The following is a 22,548-nucleotide window of genomic DNA, read 5'->3' as shown; positions in this document are numbered from 1 at the left end:
ATGCCTCATTCCACCAATGCCTAAGCTCCGCCCTCATCCGCACAAGCCTCAAACACTTGAAAATCCTAAGTAGCAACATTCTAGAACTCAGATTGTGATGACATAATGCCTCATTCCACCAATGCCTAAACTCCGTCCTCATCTGCACAAGCCTTGAACACTTTAAAATCATAAGTGTCCGAGGCTTGTGCAGTTAAGGCAGAGCTTACAGGAATGAGGCAGGGACAAAAACAGCCACAAAACTGACAGGAACGGGATGGGAAATTGAGTTCTTGCGGGGACGGAAAAAAAATGGGTCCCCATATCATTCTCTAATAAGGAACAGAGCTGGCCTCAGGTCCAATCTCGGAGTTACTCCATTCACAGCCATGTTCTGTGTTCCAGCCTTCACTCTGAGTAGGTCAGGGTTTTTCGGTGCAAGCATAAAATATTTGCTGTCGCACACTCTGGCTTTTATTCTTGTGTAACTGACCCTGCACAGCCCGAGACAGCATTTGGGTGAAGTGAAAATGCATGGAAAAAAAATCAACCTTTTTGTGACTTTCTTGTATTTCAGAGCCATCAAACATCGTGGGCCTGATTGTCGGGCTGGTGTTGCTGTTTCTGCTGGCTGTGGGGCTGGTCACAGCGGCTATTTTGTACTATAACCCACAGCTCTTTTTGAAAGGTAAGATGAAGAAGAGGGAAGAAACTGCACCATAGTGGGGAGCGTCCAATTGGATTGGCTCCTGTCAGGTCACTTAAACTGGTCTAGCGCACGTGAAATAATCAGTAGAGAAATGTATTTGTTAATTCTTTATTGTGCTTTGCCTACAACTGAGACCTGTTTGTGATCTTGAGAGTAATTTCACAACCACGGTACTCGAGGCGTGTCAGTCTTTCTGTCCCTCTCCCCACAGCCAATGTCTATCTGTCCACGTCCCAATTGGTTCCCATTTGCTGGGTGCTGCTGTCCCTCCACAGCTCCACCTCTCTTCCTCCTGGTAAGCAAGTGAACACAGGTTCACAATCCGAATAAAATACAATATTACCGTATTTGTATACCGCCAATACCTCCATGAAGTACACAGCGGTTTACATGAGTAATTATGGTGATACAAATGAAAAACCAGTATTACAATATTTAGGAATCATTTGTAACAAATTCTTGAAAAAGACAAGTCTTTAGGTCTTTTTTGAAACATTTAAAATTAGTTTTGCTGCTTGATAAGCCCAAGTGGAGTTAAAAGTTCTATTGCATCTAATGACTGGATGCCGAAAAATATCATTGTTTCTTAGGTTCAAGAGATGGGTTATTAGAAAATTTAATGAGATGTGGGTTATAATCAGGAGTTTCTTCAAACCATATTTTCAATAGAATTTCCCTTCTATTGGTAGAAAATATAATTCACGTCAATCTAGTGTTATCTTATCGCTTTTATCAATCTGAAGATTAATCTAATGGCTGTATTCTGAAGCATTTGTAGTTTTTTTAATTATAAATTTAGGGCAATGTTGAAAGGTGACATTGCAATAGTCCAGTTGAGACAAAACTAAAGATTGTACTAATAGGGGGAATTGATCATTATCTAAGTACTTTCTAATCCTATCAGTTGGGTCATGATTGGCTATGCAACCCCCTGATACTGTTCAGTGAAAGTACAAGCTCTAGAGTAGTCGAGATGTTTGGCAGAAGGAAGGGTTGTCAGATTTCCTCTTTATAAAAGAGAACACTTATGGGAGCCATGGTGAGTACTGGTGGGGCGGGGGAGAGAGTACCACTGGGGGGAGAGGGAGGGGAGGTGGGAGGGTTTTGACTGGTTTTAGGCTTTTTTTTTATTTATTTATTTATTTATTTATAAGATTTTCCATTTTAAATACAAGCATTACTTTTATACAATGCAACAGATCCAGTAATAACATTCAATGACACTTTTAAAGAAAAGTACCGTATTTTCGCGGATATAACGCACACCCGTGTAAAACGCACACACGGGTATAGCGCGCAGAAACCACACTTGTATGTACGGAAACTTTTGTATACAGCGCTCATGGGTATACCGCGCATGCTGCCCGACTCTCCTCTGGCCACCCCGACTCTCCTTTCGCTCTCCCCGACTCTCCTCTGGCCACCCCGACTCTCCTTTCGCCCTCCCCGACTCTCCTCTGGTTGCCCCGACTCTCCGTTCACCTGCCATGACTTTCCGTGCACTGCCCCGCTTCTCCGTGCGCTGTCCCGACCCGGAGTTTTCTCAGCAGAATTTCCCAGACCACCTCTTCCTCTCAACATTCTAGTGGGTTTATTTTATAGCTTTTTCACTCCCTTCGGTCTGCCTGTCCCCCTTGAAGTCCTGTCCCCCCTTGAAGGTCTGCCTATCCCCCTTGAAGGTCTGCCTGTCCCCCTTGAAGTCCTGTCCCCCCTTGAAGGTCTGCCTGTCCCCCTTGAAGGTCTGCCTGTCCCCCCTTGAAGTCCTGTCCCCCCTTGAAGGTCTGTCCCCATCCTGAAAGCCTGATGCCCCCCCTCGACGTCCGATTCTTCTCCCCCCTCGGCAGGACCACTCGCACCCCCACCCCGAAGGACCGCCGACTCCCCGACAATATCAGGCCAGGAGGGAGCCCAAATCCTCCTGGCCACGGCGACCCCCTAACCCCACCCCGCACTACATTACGGGCAGGAGGGATCCCAGGCCCTCCTGCCCTCGACGCAAACCCCCCTCCCCCCCAACGACCGCCCCCCCCAAGAACCTCCGACCGCCCCCCCAGCCGACCCGCGATCCCCCTGGCGACCCCCACGACCCCCCAACCCCCTTCCCCGTACCTTTGGTAGTTGGCCGGACAGACGGGAGCCAAACCCACCTGTCCGGCAGGCAGCCAACGAAGGAATGAGGCCGGATTGGCCCATCCATCCTAAAGCTCCGCCTACTGGTGGGGCCTAAGGCGCATGGGCCAATCAAAATAGGCCCTGGAGCCTTAGGTCCCACCTGGGGGCGTGGCCTGAGGCACATGGTCGGGTTGGGCCCATGTGCCTCAGGCCGCGCCCCCAGGTGGGACCTAAGGCTCCAGGGCCTATTCTGATTGGCCCACGCGCCTTAGGCCCCACCAGTAGGTGGAGCTTTAGGATGGATGGGCCAATCCGGCCTCATTCCTTCGTTGGCTGCCTGCCGGACAGGCGGGTTTGGCTCCCGTCTGTCCGGCCAACTACCAAAGGTACGGGGAAGGGGGGTGGGGGGGTCGTGGGGGTCGCGGGTCGGCTGGGGGGGCGGTCGGAGGTTCTTGGGGGGGGCGGTCGTTGGGGGAGGGAGGTTTGCGTCGAGGGCAGGAGGGCCTAGGATCCCTCCTGCCCGTAACGTAGTGCGAGGTGGGGGTAGGGGGTCGCCGTGGCCAGGAGGGTTTGGGCTCCCTCCTGGCCCGATATTGTCGGGGAGTCGGCGGTCCTTCGGGGTGGGGGTGCGAGCGGTGGGGGTGCGAGCGTCCTTCCGGATGATGAATCGGGCGTCGGGCGGGGTGTGAAATATGTAAAAAAAATTTTGTATACCGCGCTCAGGCATATAACGCGCGAAGGGTATGCGCGGTACGTAAAAACGCGTATAACGCGTGCGTTATATCCGTGAAAATACGGTAATAATGTCTTATTTAGTCCACAATTTAAAGATCAAGAAAAGAAATAAACTTCTAAATAATAGTAACAAGTTAACTAATTAAGGTCATGGCATTAGATTCCCGAATTACGAGGTCTAAGTTTTATTCTCCCTGGCTCCCTTTGGAATTACTTGTTTGTAAGAATATTACCTGGTTTCAAAATGCCGAAGAGGAGAGGACGAAGCGCTGGTGTAGCCTCACAGCGCTCCAGGACAGCCGTCTTCGGCAATATTGAGGAGAATATTGAGGAGAATGCAGGAAACGCCGACACCATCGGGGAGTTCCCTGCAGGAGACGCGCAGTGGTGGCGAATCTGTGCCGTTCTCCATAGGGCTGGAAACATCGTTAAGCCCCGACGTGAGAGCACCTCCCCCACGCCCTCAGTCCACCAGTTCCCCGCGAGTGGAGGTACGCCCGGATGTAGGAGTTTACCTCCACCCGGAGGCTAAGGAGATCGAAGGGGGAACTGTGTTGCCGGGGTCCTTGTTGCTACAGGGAAGCCCGAATGTTGAGACTGAGGAGGAAGCGAAGGGAGAAGCAGGAGCCCAACAGGACGTTGGAAGAGTTGGATTGCCAGTGGGTGAGCTAAGTAAATTTAATTCACACCTATTTCAGATAGAGAAGCCCCGGGAGGTAACACTAGACTCTCTGTGGGATCTTGTGGCTAATTTGGCAAAGTCCATAAACCCACAATTGCAACAACTTGAAAATAAATTTAATCATCATGAGACTGAGATTAAAAACTTGAAGATTGGGATTGAGGACTGTAAGACCTCAATACAAACTGTTTACCAAGAATTAAAGGTTTCTAAACAAATTACTGAGACATTAATTAAAGATAACACTAAGTTAAGAAGGAAGATGGAGGCAATGGAAAATTTGTCCCGGAATAACAACCTTAGACTGATCAACTTTCCCAGGGTGTCTATGATAGCCCCTAGAGAAATGATAAAACACTATTTGATGGAAATATTGGAGCTTACAGAAGAAACATTACCTCCATTTACACAGGTTTATTATCTTCCAAATAAGACACAGGATCAACAACAGCAGAATTTGGGACATGACTTAATGAATATTTCTACAGATTGGCCGAAGTGTCCATCCCGTCTGGAGAATGCATCCAGACAATAATGAGATGTAAAAGTATGAACTGAGGACCAAGTAGCAGCCTTGCAGATTTCCTCAATAGGAGTGGAACGGAGGAAAGCTACAGACGCTGCCATAGCTCTAATTTTGTGGCCTGTGACAGAACCTTCCAGTGTCAGGCCTGACTGAGCATAACAAAAAGAAACGCAAGCAGCAAGCCAATTGGATAGAGTGCGTTTAGAGACAGGATGACCCAACTTGTTAGGATCAAATGACAAGAATAGTTGAGGAGATGATCTGTGAGGTTTGGTGCGATCAAGATAGTAAGCCAGAGCACGTTTACAATCCAAGGTATGCAGAGCCTGTTCACCTGGAGTAGAATGAGGCTTTGGGAAAAAAACAGGTAGAACTATGGATTGGTTAAGATGAAATTCAGACACAACCTTAGGAAGGAATTTGGGATGTGTGCGGAGGACGACCTTATCATGGTGAAAAACCGTGAAAGGTGGATCCGCCACCAGCGCATGAAGCTCACTGACCCTCCTGGCAGAAGTGAGAGCTATTAGAAAGACCACTTTCCAAGTGAGAAATTTAAAATGCGTTGAGGCCAACGGCTCGAAAGGAGGCTTCATCAACGCAGAAAGAACCACATTGAGATCCCAAACAACAGGAGGGGCTTTAAGAGGTGGTTTCACATTGAAGAGGCCCTTCATGAACCTTGAAACTAAGGGATGAGCTGAGAGGGGTTTCCCATGAATCGGCTCATGAAAAGCTGCAATGGCACTAAGGTGGACCCTTATCGAAGAGGATTTCAGACCAGAGTCAGATAAGGACAATAAATAGTCCAACACCAGTCCCACTGCTGTAGATATGGGATTGTGGTGATGTAACCGGCACCAGGAAGAAAAGCGAGACCACTTTTGTTGGTAACATTGAAGAGTGGACGGTTTCCTGGAGGCATCAATAATAGAACGAACAGGCTGAGACAGGAGAGCATGAGCTGGAGTCAGCCCGAGAGATACCAAGCTGTCAGGTGCAGAGACTGTAAGTTGGGATGAAGCAGTGTTTGCTGATGCTGTGTAAGCAGTGAAGGAAACAGAGGAAGAGGTATGGGTTCCCTGGAACTGAGTTGAAGTAGAAGGGAAAACCAATGCTGTCTGGGCCACCGTGGAGCGATGAGAATCATGGTGGCTTGTTCCCTCTTGAGCTTGAATAAGGTGCGCAGCATGAGCGGAAGAGGAGGGAATGCATAAAGGAAGAGATTGGTCCAATCTAGGAGAAATGCATCGGGTTCCAGACGGTGAGGAGAGTAAAGTCTGGAGCAAAACAGGGGCAGTTGATGGTTGTGGGGAGCTGCAAAAAGATCCACTTGAGGTGTGCCCCATTGAGAGAAAATGGACTGGAGAGTCGAAGGGTCGAGAGTCCATTCGTGAGGTTGAAGAATTCTGCTGAGATTGTCTGCTAAGCAATTCTGTTCCCCTTGAATGTAGACTGCCTTCAGGAATAAGTGACGAGCAGTCGCCCAGGTCCAAATCCTTTGAGCCTCCTGACATAAGGGACGGGATCCCGTCCCTCCCTGTTTGTTGATGTAATACATTGCAACTTGGTTGTCTGTGCAAATGAGAAGAACCTGAGGAAAAAGGAGATGTTGGAAAGCTTTGAGAGCGTAAAATATCGCTCTGAGTTCCAGGAAATTGATGTGGTGTTTCTTTTCCTGGGTGGTCCAAAACCCCTGAGTTTGAAACTCGTTCAAGTGAGCTCCCCATGCATAGGGGGAGGAATCCGTGGTGATGACCAGTTGATGAGGAGGTAGATGGAACAGTAGACCTCTGGATAGATTTGATGATTTCAACCACCAAAGAAGCGACTGTCGAAGAGACGAGGTCACAGATATGTGTTGTGAACAAGGATCCGTCGCTTGTGACCACTGAGTCGCTAGGGACCATTGAGGAGTACGCAGGTGGAGACGTGCGAAGGGAGTGACATGTACTGTGGAGGCCATGTGTCCCAAGAGCACCATCATGTGATTCGCAGAGATGGAAGGTTGCTGGAACACCTGCTGACAGAGATGAAGGATGGTGTGAAGGCGGTTTAGAGGAAGAAAAGCCCTCATCTGAACAGTATCCAGAATGGCTCCAATGAATTGAAGCCGCTGAGTCGGAATGAGGTGCGACTTGGGTAGATTGATTTCGAACCCCAACAGTCGAAGGAAGTAAATGGTCTGATCCGTGGCTTTGTGAACGGACTGAGGAGAAGGAGCCTTGATGAGCCAGTCGTCCAGGTAAGGGAAGACTTGAAAGTTGTGGGAGCGGAGATAAGCTGCGACCACAATCAGACATTTGGTGAATACCCTGGGCGAGGAGGCTAGGACGAAGGGTAGCACCTTGTATTGGTAATGATGTTGATTGACAAGAAAGCGCAGATATTGTCTGGACATCAGATGAATTGGAATGTGAGTATACGCCTCCTTGAGATCGAGGGAACATAGCCAGTCTTCCTGAGAAAGAAGAGGATATAGGGTGGCAAGAGATAACATCTTGAACTTCTCCTTGACCAGACATTTGTTGAGATCTCTGAGATCTAATATTGGTCTGAGATCTCCGGTCTTTTTGGGTACAAGAAAGTACCGGGAGTAAAATCCCAGGCCTTGCTGGTCCAGAGGAACCGGTTCGATGGCATTGAGAAGAAGGAGGGAGTGAACCTCCTGAGCGAGGAGGAGGGATTGAGCCTTGTTGGAAGCAGACTCTTTTGGCAGACTTAGAGGTGGAGGAGTCTGAAAATTTAGGGAGTAGCCGTGGGCGATGATAGCAAGTACCCACTGGTCGGAGGTGATTGCTTCCCAGCGAGATAGAAAAACTTGTAGTCGACCTCCTATGGGCTGAGGTAGAGGACACGAGGGAGGAAGACTGGCAATGTCCTGGAGAAAGGAGTCAAAAGGGCTGTGTCGACTTAGGTTGAATAGCTGGTTTGACAGCAGGCTGCTGTTGTTGACGAGTCTGTTGTTGCTGCTGACGCTGCCTGCGAGGTTGAGGAGGATGGGACTGCGCCGGTCGAGCAGAAAACCTCCTTTGATATGAAGGTTGTTGCCTGAATGGACGAGGAGGAGGAGGTTTCTTCTTGTTTTTCAACAAGGTGTCCCACCTAGTTTCATGGGCGGAGAGCTTTTGTGTGGTGGTATCCATGGACTCCCCAAACAGCTCATCCCCTAGGCAAGGAGCATTGGCAATCCGGTCCTGATGGTTTACGTCCAGTTCTGAGGTCCGTAGCCATGCCAATCTTCTCATTGCTACAGAGATAGCAGTAGCACGAGACGTCAGTTCAAAAGTATCATAAATAGAACGGACCATAAACTTCCTGAGTTGCAGAAGACTAGAGGTACATTGCTGAAAAGCAGGAAGTTTACGGTCCGGAATATACTTTTGAAAAGAGGTTACCTGTTGAATGAGGTGCTTCAGGTAAAACGAGAAGTGGAAAGCGTAATTACTTGAACGGTTGGCCAGCATTGCATTTTGGTAAAGACGCTTTCCAAATTTGTCCAAATTTGTCCATGGCCTTTCCTTCCCTACCAGGAGGGACAGAGGCATACATACTGGCTCCTGTAGTCTTCTTTAGGGTTGACTCTACCAACAGGGATTCATGAGGAAGTTGGGGTTTGTCAAATCCAGGTATTGGAATCACTTTATATAGAGATTCTAGTTTTCTTGGGGCTCCTGGGATTGTCAAAGGAGTTTCCAGATTCTTATAAAAAGTTTCCCTCAAGATGTCATGGAGGGGTAACTTTAAAAACTCTTTAGGAGGTTGGTCAAAATCCAAGGCATCCAAAAATGCCTTGGATTTTTTAGAGTCAGACTCTAAAGGAATAGACAGGGTGTCTGACATCTCCTTTAAAAATTTTGTGAAGGAGGAGTGCTCTGGCTTAGCAGTAGTATCCTGCACCGACGGTTCCTCCTCATCAGATGTGTAATCCTCCTCGGTACCGAGGGGATCATCTGAATCGTCCCACAAGTCAGGGTCCCGTACCGATTGTAAACGACCCTGGGAAAGTGGAGTCGATGTATCAGTATGTTTAGTCTTGTGTACCGATTTACCAGACCGAGTGGAGACGGTACCTGGGGAATGTAGTACGGTACGGGGTTCAGAGACCAGTACCGGTTCCGACACCGTAGGAGTAGCACGCCGTTTTGGTTCTGCTGATAGAACAGGCATGGACAAAGATTTTTGCGGTGCCGAAACAGTCGATGCCGATAACAGAGGCTGTTCGACAGACGGCACCGAAGGCTCAGTCGGTACCGACACTGGAAGGTTCGGAGACAATAGAGCCGGGAGCAACTGTTGTAGTTGCTGCTTAAGCTGGACCTGGAGGATAGAGGCAATGCGCTCATCCAACGTTGGTCCCGATGGCACCGGTACCGGTTTTTTCTTGCTCGGTACCTTCGGTGCCGCTCGACGCTCGGGTGAAGTCGATGCCGATGACGATGCAGAGACTTCAATGGGAGCGGAGCGTTTACGGGGCCGGCGCTCAGTCTGCAGGACTTGGCTCACTGCATGCTCGACTGGCGGGCCTAGAACAGTAGGGGAAGGCTTCTTAGCCGGCTTACCTACAGGAGTCGACACCGACGATGGATCTGGCGGTGCCGAGGTAGTCGGAGTCGACTTGGAGGAAGTCGTCGACGTCGATACCAGTGCAACTTCCATAGCGGTACCGAAAAGGATCCGCTGCTGAATTTGTCGATTTTTTAAAGTTCTTTTTTGTAAAGAACTACAGCGGGTGCAGGTTTCAGCCCTATGGTCCGGACCCAGACACTGGAGGCACCACTTGTGTGGGTCGGAAAGGGAGATAGGGCGCGCACACCGCTGACACTTTTTGAAACCCGGTGACGGGGGCATGAAGGGAAATACTGCTGTAGCAAAATCGAAGCCCGAGGCTTCGATGGTGCCAACAGGCCCCGCCGGGTCAGATTCGATAAAAAAATGAAAAATAATAATTTTTTTTTTTTTTTTTACACAAAGGGTAAAAAAGAAAGAAAGAAATAAAATATGAAGAAAAAAATACGCGCGAGCGGGAAGGCAAGTGAAATAGAAAAAAACTTCCAACAGCCGTTGGAAACACGCGTCTTCTTAGCTCCGCGGAATTAAGAAAACTGGGGACCGCGCGCCTCTGTCGGGCGGGAAGGCACTCGCGCACGCGCGGTGCGGCCTAGCTAGAACTTTCTAAAGTTCTTAGAGTGCAATCACTCTAAAATTGTCCGTACCGGGGCTCCGTCGGTGCCGTCACCCATCAGTCAAGAATATCTGCCTGCTGTCCCTGGATAACACCTGTTACGGTAAGTAACTGTGCTTAATGAATATTTCTAATATTCTGGAAACATCGGATAAAGAACTAGCGGTTCCAGCAACTTTACTTTTAACAGTAGCTCTCGCACCAGATAAAAACTGGTTGCTGAGACTTTTCTTTAAAAATAAACAAAAATAATTTTTAGGTTGTAAAATACAGATGTTTCCAGATTTGGCTAAGGAGACTCAGCGAAGGAGACGTGAATTCTTACTAAGGAAACCTGGTGTTATAGCTCTAGGGGCTACATTTTACTTGCGACATCCATGTAAATGTGTAATTAATTATCGTTCACATAAATTTGTTTTCTTTGAGCCATCCCAACTGACAACCTTTCTCTCAACTTCGTGTTTGGAGAAAGATGGAACATGAGTGCTAAGTTTAAGAAAGGGTGTACTGACCTTAGTCTACTAGTATATTTTTGTAATTTAAATTTTCTTTATATATTTCGCCTATCATCCAACTTGGATCTTATTTGAGGACTTGAGTAGAAATTTAAGCTTTTATTTGATGTTTGATGTATTATAATGTTTTTCTTGCTAAGTTTATTTTCTTGCTGAATTTCCTTTCTGTACAAGTTATACTTGATTATATTGAAAATTCAATAAATATATATAAACATAGATTCCCGAATTACAACCAGCTGGCAGGTCATACATCACTAGACATGGTTACCAATCTCTCTTTTGATCCAATAAATTCCAAAAGTTGTTTGGGCTCAAAGAAAAGAAAATTCTTATCTTGAAAAGATACATAACACTTTGCAGGAAATTTAACAAGAAATGTAGCCCCCAGAGCCAGGGTTCTTGACCTCAAGGACAAGAACTCCTTCCTACGTCTCTGGGTCCTCTGAGCTAAATCTGGGAAAACTCGAACATTAGAGCCCAAAAACTTATCATTTATATGACGAAAATACATATGAAGAATAAATTCCCTATCACTCTCCAAGGCTAGGGTCAACAACATGGTAGTTCTTTGGGTGACAACCTCAAGGGAGTTTTCCAGAAATGAAGACAAATTCATATCCACTACTTTATCCACTGGGGTTTCTATAGGTGTGGATTCCCCTTGTGTTGTCTTTATATTCAAATAGTAAGCTCTAACAATTGGAGGTAGATTTTCTGGTGAAATGGCTAAAGTCTCATGGAAATATTTCCTAGCCATCTCAACTGGTGAAATAATAGGACACTTTGGAAAATTCAAAAATCTTAAATTATTTTTCTTTAGTTGATTTTCAAAATTTTCCATCTTGCGGGAAACATAAGATCTCTCCTTAACCAATTCCACTTGTACCTTCTTTACTTCATTAAAATTATTTTCCTGTTTCTCCAACCTTTCATTCACATTAGTAAGAAGTACCCCTTGTTGTTCCACCTTGGAAAAAACAGTTCCATAATCTGTTTTAATTGTAGATAAAGTCAATTTGAGATAGCGCTTCCATATCTATCTTGTCTGGTTTTTTCATCTCCCCAAAACTGATAATATTCCCTCCCGAGGCACCTCTCACCTCTTCTTCCAAAATGCAGGGAGATTCTTGATAGTTCCCATCTCCTCCTTCTATTGAAAGGCTTGATAGGGATGTCCCTCCTATGCTGGAATCACACTCTCCCTCTTGGGGCCGTCGACTTCCAGACATTCCCTGCACTTGTGCACTTCCGGGCTGGGGAGGAACCAGCCTCTGGTCAGGACTCAAAGTAGTCCGACTTTCTGTGCTGAGGTTCCCCGAAGGTTCCGGGTTCCCTCCCGAAGTGATTCGGGACAGCTCACCTGTGCGAGCAAAGATGCTCGTTAACGTAGACTGTATCAGCCGTTGAGGGGGTTCGACCGCCGGAGGGGCTAAGCGGGAAACTCCCTTCCTCTTCCCCATATCGCCACCGGGGAAGAGACACCCAACGCGAAAACAGATACTAACGAGCACAGAGCTCGCTCAGGCGTCCGCTCCCGACGCCATCTTGATCCCCTGGTTTTAGGCACTTAGTTACGGATTGCTCTGTGGGGTTCGGTAGGGGGAGGAGGTGGTGTGGCATCTTCAGTGCTCATCAGAGTCCAGGGCCTTGGAGTGCCTTTCCACCCCCCCCCCCCCCCCTGGTCTCGCTTGCCCCATATAGATTAGAACGGAGGGGGGGAGAGTTTGGTTGTTACTTTTCTTCTATAACTGCTTGTTATAATGTTGTATACGATGCATTATTATCAATGTTTGAACCTAGAAAGAGAACACTTGGTACCGCCCTGTTCCGCCCCCAGCTGAACCTCCTGTCTCCTTCCCTGAGGTCTGGAGACCCTCTACGCACATCCATGCATGCGTGTGTGTCTGTAGGATGTCATCACGCCAACATCCGAGCTCAGGAACTTCCAAAACCCAGACAAACTGCCAGGACATATCCAGGCTTTCCCTAACCATGATCAGTCTCCTCTTCCCAAATGAGCTTGTGGATAGGGATGGGCTTTCGTTTGGGGAATGTGAGCCCTATTGTCCATGTTATTTCATGTTGTGTTTTCCCCAAAATGACAGGGGAAAAACCCTAAAATCATCTTTAACAGTGCACAAAGTGCAGTTGCGTAACAAGGCCCCCTCCCAACCCTCTTCTCCACCCCCACCCCCTCCTGCCACGTGCCCCTTCCCTTCTCTTTAATGTTCCCAGCGCAAGCAGCAACCAACCTGCTGCTCACGCCAGTGCTGGCTCTTCCTCTGATGCCACTTCCTAGGAGTGGGTCCAGGAAGTGACATCAGAGGAAGAGCAGATGCTGCTCATGTCATGAATGTTAAAGAGGTGCAAGGGAGGTGGCAGGGAAGGAGCTGGGGGATGAGGAGGAGGATGGCTTCTGGCGCCCCCACCAAGACAGCGCCATTGATAAAGACTATATTGCTTTGGTTTGGCCATTATAACTCTCTTCCTTGTACTGAATTATTGTTGATGACAGGAGAGAACATCAAAAGTCTAGCCCCCCTCTTTGATGAAACTGCAATAGCGGTTTCTAGAGCGGGGACCGCGCTGAATGGTCGGTGAGCGTCGGGAGCAGTGCAGGCCATTCAACGCGGCTCTGAGCGCTACAAACTGCTAACGCAGTTTAATAGAAGAGGGGGTAAGTGTTAGTATAGATTCTGGTCTTAACTTCGCTGATCCAATTAAGACATTTTTTAAGAGCACTAAGATCATCCTTAAACCAGGTTAGCTTAAGGACTGTTGTTCAGGCTGTTGGATTGCTGTCACTCCCTTCAATGTGGTTTAACAGAGAAAGAGCTTTCGAAATTTAGACTTACTCCAAAATACTGCGGCCAGATTCATTTTTCGATTAAATCAATTGGAAAGGGCTAGCCCACTTTTAGGCTACCTTTGAAAAAGAGAATGACATTTAAATCGCTTGTAAGCTTTATAGGGATTCAATTTCAGGGGCTTAATTTCTGATATTCATGTTATGAGATCTTTTTTTTTATGTTTAAATATATTTATTGAGATTTTTCAACAAAGTGCCAGCAAATAATAGAGAAAATAATAACAGAATTCTCACATATGTGCACATAATATACCCTTTCCCAAACTTCCCCCCTCCACCCCCCCCCATCCCACAAACCCACACATCATCTGCATTTCAACAGCAAAGAAAAGAGAGAAGAGGAAAATCGTAAATTCAAAAGTCTACTGCGGGCATGAGGAGTAAGGTCCATCCAAAAATGTTTCCAAATTGAACAAAAACGACGGCCAGGGCTGGAATCAAGGTCACCAATGTTAAGAGATCTTTTAATAATTCAAGATTAATGCATCATTTCAACCTTAATTTTCCTTCTCCTTTGAATATTCACCCAAAACATCCATATGAATAAACTTTTGAAGTCAAATTGAGTCACATGTTAAAAGACTCATCTCATTTCCATTCATCTTTCTTGACTATTTGCTTAATTTGTGGGACCTAATTTTGAGGAAATCTGTGCTGTAAACTGCATTGAATCCTTGTTGAAATTTTGCAGGGTATAAGAAACTGGATGGGATAGTAAACGTGAACACTCTTCCTTGATAAACCATACACACCGTTATACTCAATGTACACCTGTGAAACAGTGCACACTTTTCACAATAGAAACAAAGAGAGATGATGGCAGATAAAGGGCAAATAGCCCATCTGCAGCATCCACTGTCTCCTCCTCTCCCTATTGGCTAAAGCTCTTAACATTTGCATCTCCTCTTCCTATAGGCTAAGGCTCTTTACACCTGCATTGTGAGGTCATAGAGCTTTATGGTTATAGAAACATAATGGCAGGTAAAGACCAATTGGCCCATCCGCAGCATCCACTATCTCCTCCTCTCCCTATTGGCTAAGGCTCTTAACATTTGCATCTCCTCTTCCTTTAGGCTAAGGCTCTTTACTCCTGCATTGTGAGGTCATAGAGCTTTATGGTTAGAGAAACAGAGAAACATGATTACATTACATTACATTAGTGATTTCTATTCCGCCATTACCTTGTGGTTCAAGGCGGATTACATAAGGAGTTATCTGGACATTTCCCATGGTATTATGGAGTGGAGCGGGTTGCTATTGGGGTTTGAGATGATTCTTGCTGTGTTAGTTTGTCTTTAAGGATTTTTTGAATAACAGGGTTTTTATTGCTTTTCTGAAGGTTTTGTAGTCTGGGGTCGTGATCAGTAAATTGGAGAACTGGTAGTCTAGTTTTGCTGCTTGAGTGGCTAGAAGGCCATCGTACATTTTTTTTCGTTTGACGTTTCTAATTGGAGGGTGTGTGAATGGAGTGTGGGTTCTCCTACGTCTGGTTGTGGTTGTTTGGATTAGTCAGTTGTTGAAGTAGGCTGGGCAGTCTCCATTTATGATCTTAAATAGTAGTCAGTAGAATTTGAATAGTATTCTTGCTTGTATTGGGAGCCAATGTGAATCGAGGTAAGCCAATGTGAATCGAGGTGTAGTGTGTCTATCATGGAGGGCGCTGATTGATCAAAAGGAAGGAGAAAGGTGATGTCATCTGCTTAGCTATAGGAGGTTAGGCCTAATTTGTCTAGGCAGGTGCCAAGGGATGCAATGCAGAGGTTGAAGAGTGTGGGAGATAAAGGTGATCCTTGGGGTACGCCGCAGGGGTTGGACCATGGTTCTGATTTTTCGTTGTTTGTCTTTACTCTGTAAGTCCTGGATTGTAGGAATCCTTGAAACCATGTGTGTACTTTGCCTGCGATTCCTATTGTATCTAGTATTTGTAGCAGGATGTCATGGTCTACCAGGTCAAAAGCTGCGGTGAGATCTAATTGTATAATCAGCATTTTTCTGCCTGTGCTGAGGTGTTGTCTAGCTGTGTCCAGGAGGGATCACAATAGTGTCTCTGTGCTGTAATTGGTTCTGAAACCAAACTGTAGTGTGGAGTAAGTTGTGGTTTTCTAGGTAGTTGGCGAGGAGTTTAGCTACGAGGCCTTCCATTAGCATGACATAAAGTGGTGTTGAGGCTATGGGTCTGTAGTTGGATGGTTGATCTGCTGCTCCTTTGGGGTCTTTTAGGATCAGGGTGACAATGATTTTGCTGAGGTCTTGTGGGAAAAGGCCGTCTGTGAGCAAGGTTTGTATCCATTGTAAGAGGAGGGCGCGGAATAAAGTACTGGAGGTTTTTAACAGGTATGGTGGGCAGTAGATGAGGTCACAGGCCGCATGACTGTATTTTTTATAAAGTTTGTTAAGGTCTGACCATTATATAGTGGAGAAGTGGGACCAGGTTCTGTCTGCTGCAACTGATTCTTTTTTCGGGAGGGGGGGGGGCAATGTGATCTCTTCTAGGTGAATAGGGGTTCCAGTGAAGGTAGTCCCGGCAGTTGTGATTTTGTTTTTGAAGTATTCAGCTAAAAGGGTGTCTGAGGGTGGAGGTGTGTCGTTATTGGCCAGGTAGGGTTTGGTGTCTGAGAGTTCTTTCAGTAATTGGAATAGTTTTTTAGAGTCTTGGGATTCTCTGCCTATTTGGTTAGAGTAGTGTGTCTGTCTTTTTTCTTTCAGTTTCAGTTTTAGTTTGTATTGTTAGTTTAGTTTTCTCCATGCTGTTTTCGTGGACTCTTGATTACTTTTTCTCCATTTTCTTTCTAGTCATCTGCATTGTCTTTTGAGTAGGAGTAGTTCATTGTCGAACCACTTGTCTGATCTTCTGCTGATTCTGGTTTTTGTTTGTATTGGGGCTAGCTCATCCAGGGTAGCTGTACTTAGACTGCACCATTGTGAGATAAAGTCCTTGGGGTTACAATCTTGGATTATTGCGTCTGTTTTATTCCAGAATTTGGAGGGGTCGATGTATTTACATGAGTTGTAGGTTGTTGTTTGAGTTTTTGGTTTGGTTTTGGCCCAGTTGATATTGAAGGAGTATGTGTAATGGTCTGACCAGAGGGATCGGGACCATTTTCCATTTGAGGTTTGAATCTCTGGTTGAATGGGCTGTTGGGTCATGAAGGCTGCGATGTCAAGTTGGTGACCTTTCTCATGTGTGGATTGTTGGTCTAAGATCTTGTATGTTAAGGCTTCGAAGTATGATAGTAAATTTTCTACTTGTTTGGTCTTTGAGATGGAGGTTTAGATCTCCTAGGATTAGGTTGTATGTTGCCATTAGTGAGTGGCAGATAAAGGCCAAATGGCCCATCCGTAACATCCACTATCTCCTCCTCTGCCTATTGGCTCTTAGCATTTTCATCTCCTTTTCCTATAGACTAAGGCTCTTTACACCTGCATTGTGAGGTCATAGAAACATGATGGCAGATAAAAGCCAAATGGCCCATCCTCAGCATCCACTATCACCTCCTCTCCCTATTGGCTCAGCATTTTCATCTCCTCTTCCTATAGGCTAAGGCTCTTAACACTTACATTGTGAGGTCATAGAGCTTTATGGTTATAAGCTAAGGTTCTTAACACTTGCATTCCCCCTACCCCCCCCCCCCTCCTTTTTGACCCACCTCCACCTGCACTTGCTGCACTTGAATGACGTCAGGCCAAAAAGGTTCTGCACTGGCCACATGGCACAAAATAATCAGGTTTGAGATAGGCGCTAACTGGATATTTTCAGTGACACGAACCAGTTCAGTAGCACCAAAACTGACCGGTAATTCATGTGGCTAGGAGCTGTTCCTGTCTAGTAAAGTCACTGTGAACGGGGGTGAATTAGTGGCGCCTTACACTCACTCCTCTCTTTTTTTCTCCTCCAGGGAACATCTTTAGGTGAGTATGAAATTGTACCACATCCCGGGGGGCCTTCTCTGTGGGACTTTGACCCTTTCCTTGCAGTGTGGTCCCGACTGTTCTTATCTATACTGGGGTGAGGGGTGGAACGGACCAAAAAGCAGATCTCATGAAACACTTAGATCAATCGTGGTCTGTTTAGAGTGAGGAAGAGCTCAGTTAATTGCAGGTACTGACATGTGCAATACTGCACACGAAGCATAAAATCATGCACCCAAGTTTATAAAATTAGGGAGACTAAGTCCATTTACTAAAAAAAATAGCTTGGAAACTGATGCTCTTTACAGATGGGTGAGCTCTGTAGTAGAGAATGACACGGGGACAAATTTTTCCCCATCCCGCAGGAACTCAATTTCCCTGTCCCATCCCCATGAGTTTTGTCGCTGTCTCTGCTCCATTCCTGTAAGCTCTGCCTTAACCGCACAAGCCTCAAACACTTATGATTTTAAAGTGTTTGAGGCTTGTGCAGATGAGGACGGAGCTTAGGCATTGGTAGAATGAGGCATTATGACATCACAGTCTGAGCTCTAGAATGTTGCTACTTATGATTTTAAAGGGTTTGAGGCTTGTGCGAATGAGGACAGAGCTTAGGCATTGGTGGAACGAGGCATTATGACATCACAGTCTGAGCTCTAGAATGTTGCTACTTATGATTTTAAAGTGTTTGAAGCTTGTGCAGATGAGGGCGGAGCTTAGGCATTGGTGGAATGAAGCATTATGACATCACAATCTAAGCTCTAGAATGTTGCTACTTAGGATATTAAAGTGTTTGAAGCTTGTGCAGATGAGGAGAGAGCTTATGCATTGGTGGAATGAGGCATTATGACATCACAATCTGAGCTCTAGAATGTTGCTACTTAGGATGTTAAGTGTTTGAGCTTTGTGCAGATGAAGACAGAGCTTAGGCATTATGACATCACAGTCTGAGCTCTAGAATGTTGCTACTTAAGATTTTAAAGGGGTTGAGGCTTGTGCAAATAAGGACGGAGCTTAGGCATTGGTGAAACGAGGTATTATGACATCACAGTCTGAGCTCTAGAATGTTGCTACTTAGGATTTTAAAGGGTTTGAGGCTTGTGCGAATGAGGACAGAGCTTAGGCATTGGTGGAACGAGGCATTATGACATCACAGTCTGAGCTCTAGAATGTTGCTACTTATGATTTTAAAGTGTTTGAAGCTTGTGCAGATGAGGGCGGAGCTTAGGCATTGGTGGAATGAAGCATTATGACATCACAATCTAAGCTCTAGAATGTTGCTACTTAGGATATTAAAGTGTTTGAAGCTTGTGCAGATGAGGAGAGAGCTTATGCATTGGTGGAATGAGGCATTATGACATCACAATCTGAGCTCTAGAATGTTGCTACTTAGGATGTTAAGTGTTTGAGCTTTGTGCAGATGAAGACAGAGCTTAGGCATTATGACATCACAGTCTGAGCTCTAGAATGTTGCTACTTAAGATTTTAAAGGGGTTGAGGCTTGTGCAAATAAGGACGGAGCTTAGGCATTGGTGAAACGAGGTATTATGACATCACAGTCTGAGCTCTAGAATGTTGCTACTTAGGATTTTAAAGTGTTTGAGACTTGTGCAGATGAAGACGGAGCTTAGGCATTGGTGGAGTGAGGCATTATGACATCACAATCTCAGCTCTAGAATGTTGCTACTTAGGATTTTAAAGGGTTTGAGGCTTGTGTGAATGAGGACAGAGCTTAGGACAGGAAAAGAACTTGACGGGATGGGAAAATGAGTTCCTTCATGGACGAGGAAAAATTGTCCCCGTGTCATTCTCTACTCTGTACTTTACACTTTTTAAGATGAGAACGTTTGAGGTCACTGAGCTGAATGTCTTTGGCATCGTATGCATGGATTAGTTTCTCTTTTCTCCTCTGTCCCTCTTGAACACAGGCCGGGCGCCGTGGACATGTTAGTGCTGGTGGATTCAGAGGACGAGGAGGAGATGGAAGAAATGTCTGCCACTGCTGGCCAGGAAATGACTGATACCGTCAGGGCAGAGAACGGAATCATCTCGCACACGACTTTGTACCACTGTGCTCCAGAGGGTAAGTCCTTCACATCAGCTCCAGGAACACCAGAGTCTCCTCAGAAGGATGCTGAAGTCCAGTTATGTCTCCTTCCTTTCTGGTCCTGAACCACAAGCTTTTATAGCCTCGTGATGGCTGTGGTTTATGTCTCCAGATTTCCCCGAGGACATGTCCGGGGGTCTGGATGGCTTTTCAAAACCCGGCACTTTGTCAGGATTTTGAAAAGCTTTCTCAAAATTGTGTCAGGCAGGAAGCCGGGGCGGGGGGAGGGGCTAGGGCGGGATTGGAGTGTAATGGGGTGCAGTAGGTGGGTCTAGGGGGTTCGGATTTTACTAACATAAAATCTGGTAACCCTACTTCTGGGTCTGGTTCTGTCGTCACAGCCCTGTTCCATGGGCTAGGAGATGGGCCTTTCATTGGGAGGGACTGCCCTGTTCACCAGAATTGCCACATTGGGTCAGACCAGCGTCAAGTCACTAACAGCGGCACAGCCAGGTCCCCAAAACAGCAACAATCCATGCTACTGACCCCCAGGAATAAGCAGTGGCTTTTCCCAGGTCTACCTTTTATAGACTTTTCCTCTAGGAATTTGTTCAAACCTTTATAAAATCTAGTTTCACTAATTGCTTTTACAATATCATCCAGCAATGAGATGCAGAGCTCAACTAGAGTAAGTGTTGAGTGGAAAAGTATTTATAGAGAAAGACATGGGGGAAGCCCTGCAACGGTAGCATGGAATGTTGCTACTCTTTGGGATTCTAGAATCTTGTCACTCTTTGGGATTCCGGAATGTTGCTACTCTTTGGAATTTTAGAATCTTGTCACTCTTTGGGATTCCGGAATGTTGCTACTCTTTGGAATTTTAGAATCTTGTCACTCTTTGGGATTCCGGAATGTTGCTACTCTTTGGAATTTTAGAATCTTGTCACTCTTTGGGATTCCAGAATGTTGCTACTCTTTGGAATTTTAGAATCTTGTCACTCTTTGGGATTCCGGAATGTTGCTACTCTTTGGAATTTTAGAATCTTGTCACTCTTTGGGATTCCGGAATGTTGCTACTCTTTGGAATTTTAGAATCTTGTCACTCTTTGGGATTCCGGAATGTTGCTACTCTTTGGAATTTTAGAATCTTGTCAATCTTTGGGATTCCGGAATGTTGCTACTTTTTGGGATTCTAGAATCTTGTCACTCTCTGGGATTCCGGAATATTGCTACTCTTTGGGATTCTAGAATCTTGTCACTCTCTGGGATTCCGGAATCTTGCTGTTCTTTCAGATTCTGTATGTATGACCTGGGCTACTGGGCTTGATGGATCATTGGTCTGACCCAGTAAGGCTGTTCTTATGTTCTCCCATTTATTTTACACGCGCTGCTATGTAACTTCATAACGTTTCCTTTACTCTTTGTGCCTTTTGAAAGAGTAACCAATTGACTGGCGTTCACTTGTCCCATGCCACGACCGAAGGAGAGATGACAGAGGCCTAATGACCTCTTTAGCCTTTTTCTTCAACTTTATTTTTAATTCCACAATTTGAAAATCCCCACCCCTTTTTTACAAAGCTCCCGACACTCATAGAGTGGGGGTAAATTATTCAGAAGCAAAATGTATAAGAGGGAGAAGAACAAGGCCGCAATAGAAACATTAAGAGAGACTCCCAGAAATCAAATATCTTCTCTCCCCATCTAAAAACAAGAAATAAAGGGAAGATACAGCCACATAACTAATTCTTACAAGATTCAAGAAAAGATTTTAACTGCACAGGGTCTTAAAACCATAATGAACATTTCACAGGAAAATGTAAGAAAAATATACCATTAACTTACCCCCCCCCCCTTTTTACTAAGGTTTCTGCCTTGGCCCAAGGTAGAAACGTCTACTGTGGCTTAGTAAAAGAGGGCCTTAAATAACACATGAGGGCGTAGCCAGAAAAAAGCTTTTGCCTCTCCTTACATCCATCCAGGAAACACTGGGGCCAATATTCAGAGCATGGGAGTCAGCCAGACTGATTCCCATGGTCAGTGGCCAACTCAGATCAAGTTTACGAGAGTGGGGTGCAGTGGTCAAAAGTTACAGCCTTAGCACCCTGTGGTTGGGGGTTCAACCCACGCTGCTTCTTGTGACCCTGGGCAAGTCACTTAACCTCCCCTCCCCATTGTCCCAGGTACATTAGCTAGTGTGAGCCCAACAGGACAGATGGGGAAAAATGCTTGAGTAACTGATTAAATTAATGTAAATGGTTCTGCGCTCCCCTGGGAGAACAGTCTAGAATATTGAATAAATAAATATACCATTTTTAAGACCAAACTCATTCAGCGGTGTACGTAATAAAACTGGTTAAACAAAAAAAAAATCCCCCGATAGGAACTACATAAATAAAAGAACAGACCCTGTCCCAAGCCCCCCCAGTCATGTGAAAAAATTAGGACACCCCATGAAATATTCCGTTCTTTCTTAAGAAATGTTCACATATCGATGTCAAATCTTTTTTTTAAGTTATCTTTGGAAAAGAAAGTGATGTAATTGCGGGTAAATAACAAATATTTTCCTTGATTTACTCAAGAAACAAAAGATATCCCCAAAACGGTGTATTCTAACTGAGGAATAAATTAGGACACCCTAATAGCTACTGTTACCCCCTTTGGCTGACATAATTTCAGTGAGATGCTTCTTGTAGCCATCTGCCAGCATCTGACATCGGTCTGAGGAAAGACTGGCCACTCTTCAATGCAGAATTCTTTCAGCTGTGAGATGTTTGAGGGGTTTCTTGCATGTAGTGAGGACACAGAAGGATTGTGAAGACCTACAATGAGACATAAACACACTCAAGGAATAGGCTGCGAAATGGCAAATGAGGTTCAGCGTGGATAAGTGTAAGGTGATGCATGTCGGTAACAAAAATCATATGTATGAATACAGGATGTCCGGTGTGCAGTACTCAGAGAGAGCCCCCAGGGAAGAGACTTGGGAGTACTTGTAGACAAGTCAATGAAATTGTCCGTGCAATTTATGGCGGCGGCAAAGAGGGCAAACAGAATGCTAGGAATGATTAAGAAGGGGATCATGAACAGATTGGAGAAGGTTATCATACCGCTCCTGTTCAATATATTCATTAACGACCTGGAGGCGGGAACAAAATGTGAGGTCATTAAATTTGCGGATGACACCAAACTATACAGCAGGGTTAAAACCACGGCAGACTGCGAAGATCTCCAAAAGGATCTGACGACACTGGAAGAGTGGGCCAAAAAGTGGCAAATGAGC

The 22,548-nt window shown here is 45.7% G+C and overlaps 1 protein-coding gene across 4 annotated transcripts in view; it reads left to right on the top strand.

The window, feature by feature from the left end:
• The window catches only part of VSIG10 (V-set and immunoglobulin domain containing 10), an 84,744-nt gene that overhangs the window by 57,652 nt on the left and 4,544 nt on the right, over positions 1-22,548 (top strand). For all 4 annotated transcript variants that reach the window (XM_033955197.1, XM_033955198.1, XM_033955195.1 and 1 more), the window contains 3 exons: positions 557-667; positions 17,212-17,224; positions 19,150-19,304. In XM_033955197.1, coding sequence (XP_033811088.1) covers positions 557-667; positions 17,212-17,224; positions 19,150-19,304 — 279 coding nt within the window. The remainder of the gene's footprint in view (positions 1-556; positions 668-17,211; positions 17,225-19,149; positions 19,305-22,548) is intronic.

Source organism: Geotrypetes seraphini, chromosome 8 (genome assembly GCF_902459505.1).
Source record: "Geotrypetes seraphini chromosome 8, aGeoSer1.1, whole genome shotgun sequence".
Classification (NCBI taxonomy): domain Eukaryota; kingdom Metazoa; phylum Chordata; class Amphibia; order Gymnophiona; family Dermophiidae; genus Geotrypetes; species Geotrypetes seraphini.
The sequence above is the reverse complement of the archived record's forward strand: the minus strand, read 5'-3'. Positions and strand labels throughout refer to the sequence as shown.